We start from the raw sequence: 13,024 nt of genomic DNA, 5'->3' as shown, positions 1-13,024 counted from the left end.
ATTAAGTATTGTGCAATAGCAAGTATTTTCAATTGCACAGTATTGTGCAATGGCAAGAAATATCTAATTTCACAATATTGTGAAATAGCAAATTTTTTTTTAATTAAGAGTTATCTTTCTTTGTCCAGTATAGTAAGCAAGAAATATCTGCAAGAATTTTTTTTAATTGGAGTTATCTTTCTTTGTCCAGAATCAACTTAAATCTTTGTTATATACAATATACAATGTATATTCACTTTTTACTACCAACTGATAAATTTAAATAATCTTTACCATTCAGTGATAACAAGCAGTTTTTTTACATCTTAATATTTTATGATGTATTTAAATGAGTAGTAATTGTTGCAAACTCCATTAGAATATTTTAATTGAAATTAGTTTTGGAATAAGGGAAAGGGGGATGTGATTTAAAAAATTGGGTTCAATTTTTCTCATTTGAAATTTCATAAATAAAAAGAAAATTTCTTCAAAACATTTTTTTGAGAGGATTAATATTCAACAGCATAGTGAATTGCTCTAAGAGAAAACAAAAATTTTAAGTTCATTTGAATACATTCATTCTGTGTCAGAAACCTATGCTGTGTCAACTATTTAATCACAATCCAAATTTAGAGCGGAATCCAGCTTGAATGTTGTGTCCATACTTGCCCCAACCGTTCAGGGTTCAACCTCTGCGGTCGTATAAAGCTACGCCCTGCAGAGCATCTGGTTGGTTATTATTTTGTATATTATTATAGATAGAGATGAACTGTAAAGAGCAATAATGTTCAGCAAAGTAAGATTTACAAATAAGTCACCATGACTAAAATGGTCAGTTCACCCCTTTAGGAGTTATTGCCCTTTAAAGTCAATTTTTAACCATTATTCGTAAATTTTATATATCTTTTACAAAAATCTTCTTCTCTGAAACTGCTGGGCCAAATTAATGTAATTTTTGCCACACTTATCTTTGGGGTATCTTGTTTTAAAAATGTGTGGCGTGACCAGCCCAACCAACCAAGATGGCTGCCATGGCTAAAAATAGAACATAGGGGTAAAACGCAGTTTTTGGCTTATAACTCAAAAACAAAAGCATTTAGAGCATATCTGAATGGGTTAAAATTGTTTATCAGGTCAAGATCTATCTCCCCTGAAATTTTCAGATGAATCAGAGAACCCATTGTTGGGTTGCGGTTCCTGAATTGGTAATTTTAAGGAAATTTTGCTGTTTTTGGTTATTATCTTGAATATTATTAGCTCACCTGGCCCAAAGGGCCAAGTGAGCTTTTCTCATCACTTGGCGTCCGGCGTTAACTTTTACAAAAATCTTCTCCTCTGAAACTACTAGGCCAAATTTAACCAAACTTGGCCACAATCATCATTGGGGTATCTAGTTTAAAAATTGTGTCCAGTGACCCCGCCAACTAACCAAGATGACCGCCATGGCTATAAATAGAACATAGGGGTAAAATGCAATTTTTGGCTTATAACTCAAAAACCAAAGGTTGCTTCCCCTGAATTGGTAATTTTAAGGAAATTTTGTTGTTTTTTGTTATTATCTTGAATATTATTTTAGATAGAGATAAACTGTAAAAAGCAATAATGTTCAGCAAAGTAAGATCTACAAATAAGTCAACATGACCAAAGTGATCAGTTGACCACTTTAGGAGTTATTGCCCTTTATAGTCAATTTTTAACCATTTTTCGTAAATCTTAGTAATCTTTTAGAAAAATCTTCTCCTCTGAAACTGCTGGGCCAAATTATTTGAAACTTGGCCACAATCATCATTGGAGTATCTAGTTTGCAAATTGTGTCCGGTGACCCCGCCAACTGACCAAGATGACCGCCATGGCTATAAATGGAACATAGGGGTAAAATGCAATTTTTGGCTTATAACTCAAAAACCAAAGCATTTAGAGCAAATCTGACATGGGGTAATATTGTTAATCAGGCTAAGATCTATCTGCCCTGAAATTTTCAGAAGAATTGGACAACCTGTTTTTGGGTTGCGGCCCCTGAATTGGTAATTTTAAGGAAATTTTGCTGTTTTTATACGACCGCAAATTTTGAAAAAATTTTCGTCGTATATTGCTATCACGTCGTCGTTGTCGTCGTCGTCGTCCGAATACTTTTAGTTTTCGCACTCTAACTTTAGTAAAAGTAAATATAAATCTATAAAATTTTATCACAAGGTTTATGACCACAAAAGGAAGGTTGGTATTGATTTTGGGAGTTTTGGTCCCAACATTTTAGGAATTAGGGGCCAAAAAGGGCCCAAATAAGCATTTTCTTGGTTTTCGCACTATAACTTTAGTTTAAGTTAATAGAAATCTATGAAATTTTGACACAAGGTTTATGACCACAAAAGAAAGGTTGGGATTGATTTTGGGAGTTTTGGTTTCAACAGTATAGGAATTAGGGGCCAAAAAAGGACCCAAATAAGCATTATTCTTGGATTTCGCACCATAACTTTAGTATAAGTAAATAGAAATCTATGAAATTTAAACACAAGGTTTATGACCATAAAAGGAAGGGTCCAAAATTAAACTTAGTTTGATTTTAACAAAAATTGAAATCTTGGGGTTCTTTGATATGCTGAATCCAAACATGTACTTAGATTTTTGATTATGGGCCCAGTTTTCAAGTTGGTCCAAATCAGGATCTAAAATTATATTAAGTTTTGTGCAATAGCAAGTCTTTTAAATTGCACAGTATTGCGCAATGGCAAGAAATATCTTATTGCAAAATATTGTGAAATAGCAATTTTGTTTTTAATTAGAGTTATCTTTCTTTGTCCAGAATAGTAAGCAAGAAATATCTAATTGTAAGAATTTTTTTATTTGGAGTTATCTTTCTTTGTCCAGAATCAACTTAAATCTTTGTTATATATACATTCACTTTTTACTACCAACTGATAAATTAAAATAATCTTTACCATTCAGTGATAACAAGCAGTTTTTTTACATCTTAACATTTTATGATGTATTTAAATGAGTAGTAATTGTTGCAAACTCCATTAGAAATTTTAATTGAGATTAGTTTTGGAATAAGGGAAAGGGGGATGTGATTAAAAAAATTGGGTTCAATTTTCTCATTTGAAATTTCATAAATAAAAAGAAAATTTCTTCAAACATTTTTTTGAGAGGAATAATATTCAACAGCATAGTGAATTGCTCTAAGAGAAAACAAAAATTTTAATTTCATTAGAACACATTCATTCTGTGTCAGAAACCTATGCTGTGTCAACTATTTAATCACAATCCAAATTTAGAGCTGAATCCAGCTTGAATGTTGTGTCCATACTTGCCCCAACCGTTCAGGGTTCAACCTCTGCGGTCGTATAAAGCTACGCCCTGCGGAGCATCTGGTTGGTTATTATATTGAATATTATTATAGATATAGGTAAACTGTAAACAGCAATAATGTTCAGCAAGGTCAGATTTACAAATAAGTCAACATGACCAAAATGGTCAGTTGACCTCTTTAGGAGTTATTGCCCTTTAAAGTCAATTTTTAACCATTTTTCGTAAATTTTATATATCTTTTTACTAAAATCTTCTTCTCTGAAACTGCAGTGCCAAATTGATCCAAACTTGGCCACAATCATCTTTGGGGTTTCTTGTTTAAAAAATGTGTCCGGTGACCTGGCCATCAAACCAAGATGGCCGCCAGGGCTAAAAATAGAACATAGGGGTAAAATGCAGTTTTTGGTTTATAACTCAAAAACCAAATAATTTAGAGAAAATCTGACATGAAGTAAAATTGTTAATCAGGTCAAGATCTATCTGCCCTGAAATTTTCAGATGAATTGGACAACCTGTTTTTGGGTTGCGGCCCCTGAATTGGTAATTTTAAGGAAATTTTGCTGTTTTTGGTTATTATATTGAATATTATTATAGATATAGGTAAACTGTAAACAGTAATAATGTTCAGCAAAGTAAGATCTACAAATAAGTCAACATGAACGAAATGGTCAATTGACCCCTGTAGGAGTTATTGACCTTTGTAGTCAATTTTCAATCTGCTTCCTTTGTTTAATATGCACATAGACCAAGGTGAGCGACACAGGCTCTTTAGAGCCTCTAGTTATAGATAGAGATAAACTGTAAACAGCAATAATATTCAGCAAAGTAAGATTTACAAATATTAAAGTCAACATGAACAAAATGGTCAATTGACCCCCAAAGGAGTTATAGTCCTTTATAGTCAATTTTAAACAATTTTCATAAAATTTGTAAATTTTTACTACCCTTAACATTTTCCACAGAAACTACTGGGTCAAGTTCATTATAGATAGTGATTATTGTAAGCAGCAAGAATGTTCAGTAAAGTAAGATGTTCAAACATATCACCATCACCAAAACACAATTTTGTCATGAATCCATCTGCTTCCTTTGTTTAATTCACATAGACCAAGGTGAGGGACACAGGCTCTTTAGAGCCTCTAGGTTTTGTTAAATTTATACATGTATAAAAAGAATTACAAATAATGAAACTTTTTTTCAAACTTTTCTCAAATTTACAACTTTAGAAATATTTTTTCCACAAATGTTAACGCCCAGACCTAAATTGTCTGAGTCTAAAGTTGATGTCATCATACATCCCAAACTTTATCTGTTCACCACATTCTGTTCTACCATACACACCACAATTAAAATACCAAACCTGTTCAAAAGGATTGCTCTTCTCCAGCCTATGAATTAGCTCCATATTTCTTTGTGTGACATCATCAACAAATTTCACTTTCCCATTCAATTGCTTCCTAACACGCATGACACTTCTCTTCACATCACTATTAAAGAAGCGCACAATAAGTGGACTTGGCTCATGTACAGCTGGTAACCTATGTATTGCCACAACATCCCTTTCTTCTAAACTAACATTCAGATCCTTTTTTACCATTTCAATGAAATCCTTGCGAAGGTTTTGTCTATCTCTCCTTGGGAAGTTAAACACTTTGATATTATTTTTCCTGGAATATTGTTCGTTATAGTTGCTGCTTTAATTGGCTATCTTGGCAACTTTAGCTGTTTCTGCCAGGTCTGTCTTAATAGGTGTTATATGAGAGGATATTGCATCAAGTCGTTTTTTCAGGTTCTCATTTTCAATAGATAACGCCTCTGCTTTCTCTTCCATCTTTTTTTCAATTTTAGTAATTATGTCATTTAACTTTTTTTCCAGTGACGATAACTTACTGAACAATTTCTTTACAATTCCAGTAACAAGATTTTCTAAGTCTGAAGTCTTGACAAGGTCTTTTGTAACGTCAATCAAATGTTCATTTGTGGTTACATTCCTCAAGCCAGATTTTATTTCATCAAGGTCTTTTTATATGACCGCAAAATTTGAAAAATTTTCATCGTATATTGCTATCACATTGGCGTCGTCGTCGTCGTCCAAAAACTTTTAGTTTTCGCACTCTAACTTTAGTAAAAGTGAAAAGAAATCTATGAAATTTTAACACAAGGTTTATGACCACAAAAGGAAGGTTGGGATTGATTTTGGGAGTTTTGTTTCCAACTGTTTAGGAATTTGGGGCCAAAAAAGGGCCCAAATAAGCATTTTTCTTGGTTTTCGCACAATCACTTTAGTTTTAGTAAATACAAATCAATGAAATTTAAACACAATGTTTATGACCACAAAAGAAAGGTTGGGATTGATTTTGTGAGTTTTGGTTCCAACAGTTTAGGAATTGGGGGCAAAAAAAGGGCCCAAATAAGCATTATTCTTGGTTTTCGCACTATAACTTTAGTTTAAGTGAATAGAAATCAATGAAATTTAAACACAATGTTTATGACCACAAAAGGAAGGTTGGTATTGATTTTGGGAGTTTAGGTCCCAACAGTTTAGGAATTAGGGGCCAAAAAGGGACCCAAATAAGCATTTTTCTTGGTTTTCGCACCACAACTTTAGTATAAGTAAATAGAAATCTATGAAATTTAAACACAAGGTTTATGATCATAAAAGGAAGGTTGGTATTGATTTTGGGAGTTTTGGTCCCAACAGTTTAGGAATAAGGGGCCCGAAGGGTCCCAAAATTAAACTTTGTTTGATTTCATCAAAAATTGAATAATTGGGGTTCTTTGATATGCTGAATCTAAAAATGTACTTAGATCTTTTATTATTGGCCCAGTTTTCAAGTTGGTCCAAATTGGGGTCCAAAATCAAACTTTGTTTGATTTCATCAAAAATTGGATAAATGAGGTTCTTTGATATGCCAAATCTAACTGTGTATGAAGAATCTTAATTTTTGGTCCTGTTTTCAAATTGGTCTACATTAAGGTCCAAAGGGTCCAAAATTAAACTTAGTTTGATTTTAACAAAAAATGAATTCTTGGGGTTCTTTGATATGCTGAATCCAAATATGTACTTAGATTTTTGATTAGGGGCCAAGTTTTCAAGTCAGGATTCAAAATTATTATATTAAGTATTGTGCAATAGCAAGAAATTTTCATTTCAGATTTTATAAATAAAAAGAAAATTTCTTCAAACTTTTTTTTGAGAGGATTAATATTCAACAGCATGGTGAATTGCTCAAAGGCAAAACAAAAAAATTAAGTTCATTAGACCACATTCATTCTGTGTCAGAAACCTATGCTGTGTCAACTATTTAATCACAATCCAAATTCAGAGCTGAATCCAGCTTGAATGTTGTGTCCATACTTTCCCCAATCATTCAGGGTTCAACCTCTGCGGTCGTATAAAGCTGCGCCCTGCAGAGCATCTGGTTTATTATTGGACCAGTTTTCAAATTACCCGGATTCACGCTTCAAACAGCTGACGATGAGTCGGATCGGAATACCTCTTTTATGTTTCCCGCTTAAAACAGTGAAAACATGAGTTATCTTTCTTTGATGAATACCTGGATGAGAGTGTAAACATGGTGCTTCCATTTGTTGCAAACTCTGTCAAAATAAGAGGAAATTTACGGAATTTACGAGAATTTGAAATGAGGGAACATTTGTTTTGAAAGAATATGGAAGAATTGAAGCCAAACTAGTAAACTTTTTTGACATAAAATGTCGTTTTATTTACAAAACACTTGGAATGGACATCGTTCAGTGTGAGGAATTTGTACAACCTCATATTTTTTTTCTAAATTTTGCCGTTTTGGGTTAAAAAATTACAATTTGGGGTCAAAAGTGCAGAATTTTGAAAATTTCACCAAAATAATGCCGAAAATTTGAATATTTTATGAAGAAAAAATTATCAAAACATGAACAAAACTGTGAACATGATGTTAGTGAATGAAATAAATACACAAATAACTACAAACAAGTTTTTATTGGCATTTATTATGAAGATCTCCCGCTTGAGTAATAGTAGCCAGGGAAGCCATCGTCTCAAAGTAGCTTCTGTCTAGGCAGCAATCTGTGAAAGAGTTAAAATTGAAAAATTAAAGCCTTTAGAAACGAGGGTTACAAATAGTCTGGATTGAGGAAATTGCCAAGTAAACATTGACTTGTGTAAATTGTAGTGATAACACTAACTAACCCATGATAAAGTGATCAACAGATGTAAGACTTTCAAAGGTGTTATAATTAATTCGGCCATAAACATGTCACCTAAAGAAAACAGTAATAAAAACAAATGCTATAAACATTTCTTGAATTGTCAAATAATTCTTATCAAAATCAAGCCCAGCATGACATTAAAATTTCCCATATGTATGAGAACTATGAGAATATTAAATGAACGCTTTATCATACTTGCATATCAATACCGGAAATCAGACTTTCATCATTCAAAAATATTTTTTAAGAGAATTAAAAGATCAAAAGTTGTACAGTTTAGGTTATTAAAGATTGAATGGGTATAATCCTGCATGTGGTTGTAGTTCTGTGACTGCTATTAAAGTATTCTCAGATTTGGTGTAATTCAATATTCTCTGGATCATAACAGTAGTCAAACCTACTGATGGGGATCTTTCCATGTCTTCTTCTTTCAGTTTCCACACTCCATCATAATATTGATGAATCTGTGCCGTGCATTTGGACAATGGTTGTTTTATTTCTTTGGACACTTAAATTTGTGGATAAAGTAATCCACAAAAACCACGAAAATTGGTACCCCAGGAATAAAAGTACTTTCACAGTATTTGGATTTAAACTAATGTAAAGGCCAACTTCATTTGTAGACGATACACATTTTCTAAATTTGTAATAAGTGCCGACCACTAAATGTAAAGGTCTTACTACATCATAAAACATATTTTCCAATTTTTTTTATGACTGCATAAAACATTTTGCGTCATATAATGCTATCATGTCGTCTTCTTCCTCTTAAGACTTGTTTAGTTTCCGGCCAATAACTCTAGTTTTGGTGAATGGATCTCTATTAATTTTTACCAGAAGGTTCAATACCACTAAAGGAAGGTTGGGATTGATTTGGGAGGTTATGGTCCTAATAGTTAAGTAGTTAGGGGCCCAAAATGAGCATTTTTGCAGTTTTCAAACAATAACTTGTGTTTAAGTGTATGAATCTCTCTGAAATTATTCCACAAGTTTTCATACCATGAAGGGATGGTTAGTATTGATTTTCTGGGATATGGCTCAAAATGTTTTGGAATTAGGGGCAAAAAAGGGGGGAAAACTAGGTTTTTCTTGTCAATTGACAATTAAGACAATTTAAAAGCAGTGTAACGGAGGTAATTCAAAAACATTTAACATACAATGTTTGGTATGTTCAGATATATCTATCGGTCACTTTTGGTAAATTATGTATAAAGGAATGTCGGGTTTTGAACTAATTGCAAAAAAGGGTGGTGGTAGTAGCTTTAATTTTTTTTCCCCAAATTTCTCAAATTCCAAATTTTTGAAAAGTTTGTAGAAGAAATCTTAAATTACACAATATTGTGCAGTAGATTTGTTAGATCTTGACATTTTTTTTTAGTCAGAAACTCAAATTTTCCGATCACAATCCATATTCAGAGCTGTATCAAGCTTGAATGTTGTGTCCATACTTGCCCCAATTGTCAGGGTTTGACATCTGCGGTCGTATAAAGTAACACCCTGCAGAGCACCTGGTTGATAAGTGCCGACCTGCCTACCTGCCAACAAATTTATATAATACTAAGTTTACACAGTCATAAAAAAGATCCAACATGTCCTACTTGAATGAACTATTTAATAATAAGTCATACCGGTTTACTCAGTAATGAATATTCTACTCATTAAATATTCCTTCTGCTGGAACTATGTACCCTTATACACTACTTAACCAATATCAAGTTGTGATAAACAATTTAAGCAACACTGCCACAGTTTTCATCATGTTTTCTATTAACTGTCTTTAGCGCTTACAGTGCTTTGGTTTGTTTGTGATAAGTCCCTTACTGACAAAGTCAAGGGGGACTTACAGTTTGCACTCTGTCCATCTGTCAGTCTGGCAAATCAATTTTCCACACTTTTTAGCTCACCCAACCTGAAAGGTCAAGTGAGCTTTTCTCATCACTTGGCGTTCGTTGTCCCTAAACTTTTACAAAAATCTTCTCCTCTGAAACTACTGGGCCAAATTTAACCAAACTAGGCCACAATCATGATTGGAGTATCTAGTTTAAAAAATGTGTGGTGTGACCCGGCCAACCAACCAAGATGGCCACCATGGCTAAAAATTGAACATAGGGGTAAATTGTAGATTTTGGCTTATAACTCTGAAACCAAAGTATTCAGAGCAAATCTGACATGGGGTTAAATTGTATATTAGGTCAAGATCTATCTGCCCATGAGTTTTCAGACAAATCGGACAACCCATTATTGGGTTGCTGCCCGAAATTAGTTATTTGAAGGAAATTTTGCAGATTTTGGTTATCATCTTGAATATTATTAGAAATAGAGATAAACTGTAAACAGCAATAATGTTCAGCAAAGTAAGATCTACAAATAAGTCAACAAGAACAAAATGATCAATTGACCCTGAATTGTCTTTATAGTCAATTTTTTACAATTTTCATAAATTTTTGTGAATTTTTAGAAAATATTTTCCAATGTTATTATTTGGCCAAGTTCATTATAGATAGAGATAATTGTAGCAACAAGAATGTTCAGTAAATAAAGATCTAAAAACACATCATGTTCACCAAAATTCAATTTTGTCATGAATTTATCTGTGTCCATTGTTTAATATGCACATAGACCAAGGTGAGCGGCTCTTGAGAGCCTCTAGTTTCATCATGCTTGAAGAAATTTATTTGTTATTGGGTATATTACAAGTTACAGATCAAGTTTGATTTTTGTGCTCGGATGATTTTGAGCAGAATTATGGTTCCGTTGACTTAGATTATTACTCAAATAATCAGTTTCCTGTTCTTTTTTTCGTCATTCTTGCAGATATTGATTTGATGCTTGGTATGTTGTTTTATCTTGACAAGTTACAGTTCAAGTTTAAATTTGGTTCCTGTTTGATCATTTTGTGCAGAGTAATGGCCCTAAGTAATCACTTTAATCATGCTTGAAGATATTGATGACTTGATGTCTGTTATATAGTTTACACCATGTCAAGTTAAGAGATCAAGTCTGAATTTTGTTTCAATACAATGAATTTTAATTTGTAGGGGACTATTATGTATTGCCATGCAATCTCACAGAATGCTTGTTTGTCTTAAAATTGACAGAAATCAACAGCGTAAAGTACTCTTCTATAATTACTTCATGGATAACTGTAAATGCTTGACAGGAAAGCAAGAAAAAACAAACTTGAAATGTATAACTGACTTTGACTTGGACCCAAATTTCCAAAAGTCAATAAAAAAAAATTCTTCAAATTTAAAGCAATTAAATATTCACTGTCTGGGGGATCTTTAAGGGTCAGTGGGTTAACTGCAAACAAACACCATTTTAATTTAAGCCTAATCTTGTATACTTTATTATTTTACAGGCCTTTATCCATTTGTGACATCATCTAACTGTAGTGTTGGGGGTGTATGTACAGGACTAGGTATACCACCTCATGTCCTTGGTGAAGTGTATGGAGTGGTCAAGGCTTATCTCACAAGAGTTGGACAAGGAGGTTTCCCAACTGAACTTATGGATGTAAATATAACTGAGTAAAAACTAATGGATCCCAGATGGGGAGAGCTCATGTCTCAAACAAGCCTGAAAATATCTGCAGAGGTTTTCCTCAACAAGAAAATAATGACCGAAAATGAAAGTATATAATCTATGGATGATAAAATGCATCCAAGAAAACAATTTAGAAAAACTAATTTGAATGATGTTGATGGATTCTCTCTGCAAAAATTTCATGTCCGCGCTCATCGACATCCGCTCTCACTCTATTGTTTGTTCATAATACAATAAAAAACTTATTAACCAAGTTTTATTTTGATATGAAAACTAATAAAGAAGAAAATAGGGAATTATTAATTTTATTTCTTCAAACTTCCAGACTTATGTGACTTAGTTTAAGTCTTTTTGCATGCCGGAAGTGAAATAAATCTCATTTAAGTCTTGTTGGTTAACCATCTAATAACGTGATTTAAAGCGCATCGACGACTTTTGGTTTGGCTGTCAACCAACTAAAAACAAGTGATAGCCATAAACCTTTTAAAATTAGATTGTAGGATTTACATGTATGTGTGGATTTTTGATATGAATTTTAGTAATAAAATAAATCATACTGTAGCGGGCAGGGGCTTGAAATGCTTTGACCCAAGAGTTTTTACTCAAATATTATGAGTAGTTTGTAGATAACAAAGTCAGTATGACAAGATATGAGCTGTTCAGTATAGGCATTTGCTAAAAGTCACACATACAAGTTTTCTATATTTTATTCATTTCAAGATTCATATGTTTTCAGTTATATTCAAGATATGACAAAATTCTATTCAGTATAATACATGTAGTGATTTATCTCTAAACTCAAGAGATGTTTTCTTATTTATCTCTACACCCAAGAGATATTTATTAACTTATCTCTACACTCAAGAGATAATATGTTGGTGTGTCAGAAAAATGCATAAAAAGGCTGAGTTCTGCTATCTTACTAAGAAAATAAATTACCTAAGAGAAAATCCTAACTTCGAGTGTTTTTAATCAGAATACCTCTTTCTGACATTTCCGTATATAGTTGTAACTGATACCTCACAAGTTACATCAAAAATCTTTATTATTATTAAGTTTCTGACCATAAAAGGAAGGTTGGGATTGATTTTGGGAGTTTTGGTCCCAACAGTTTAGGTATTAGGGGCCAAAAAGGGCCCAAATAAGAATTTTTCTTGGTTTTTGCACAATAACTTTAGTATAAGTAAACAGAAATCTATGAAATTTTAAAATAAGGTTTATGACCACAAAAGGAAGGTTGGGATTGATTTTGGGAGTTTTGGTCCCATCAGTTAAGGAATTAGGGGCAAAAAAAGGTCTCAAAACAGCATTTTTCTTGATTTTTGCACCATAACTTTAGTATAAGTAAGGCCAAAATAAAAAATAGGTTTGTTTGCCCAAACCCTACCTACCCAGAAAAAAGCTGCCTACTCAAATTCTTTTATTGTCCTGATTTGAAGAAGTTTTTTTTTAATCAAATTGTCATGAAGACTTACTAACATCTGATACTTCAATTTCTTTTTTTGAAAAAAAAAAAAAAATTCCTACCTACCTACCCACTGTCTCAACCTTTGGGTAGGGTTTGGGCAAACCAAAATATTTTTAAGTGTGGCCTAAATAGAAATCTATGAAATTTTAAAACAAGGTTTATGAACACAAAATCAAGGTTTGAATAGATTTTGGAAGTTTTGGTCCCAACAGTTTAGGAATGAGGGGCCTAAAGGGTCCAAAACTAAACTCTGTTTGATTTCATCAAAAAAATAATTATTGGGGTTCTTTGATATGCCAAACCTAATCGTGTATTCAGATTCTTAATTTTTGGTCCTATTTTCAAATTGGTCTACATTGAGGTTCAAAGGTTCCAAAATTAAACTTAGATTGATTTTAACAAAAATTGAATTCTTGGGGTTCTTTGATATGCTGAATCTAAACATGTACTTAGATTTTTGATTATGGGCCCAGTTTTCAAGTTGGTCCAAATCGGGGTCCAAAATTATTAAAGTAT

General features: G+C 32.8%; 1 protein-coding gene across 1 annotated transcript in view; it reads left to right on the top strand.

Moving 5' to 3' along the window:
- LOC134710327 (adenylosuccinate synthetase isozyme 1 C-like) overlaps nucleotides 1-13,024 on the top strand; it is a 98,843-nt gene that overhangs the window by 59,120 nt on the left and 26,699 nt on the right. The window contains exon 9 of the mRNA XM_063570653.1: nucleotides 10,856-11,010. Coding sequence (XP_063426723.1) covers nucleotides 10,856-11,010 — 155 coding nt within the window. The remainder of the gene's footprint in view (nucleotides 1-10,855; nucleotides 11,011-13,024) is intronic.

This window comes from Mytilus trossulus, chromosome 3 (genome assembly GCF_036588685.1).
Source record: "Mytilus trossulus isolate FHL-02 chromosome 3, PNRI_Mtr1.1.1.hap1, whole genome shotgun sequence".
In the NCBI taxonomy this organism is placed as follows: domain Eukaryota; kingdom Metazoa; phylum Mollusca; class Bivalvia; order Mytilida; family Mytilidae; genus Mytilus; species Mytilus trossulus.
The sequence above is the reverse complement of the archived record's forward strand: the minus strand, read 5'-3'. Positions and strand labels throughout refer to the sequence as shown.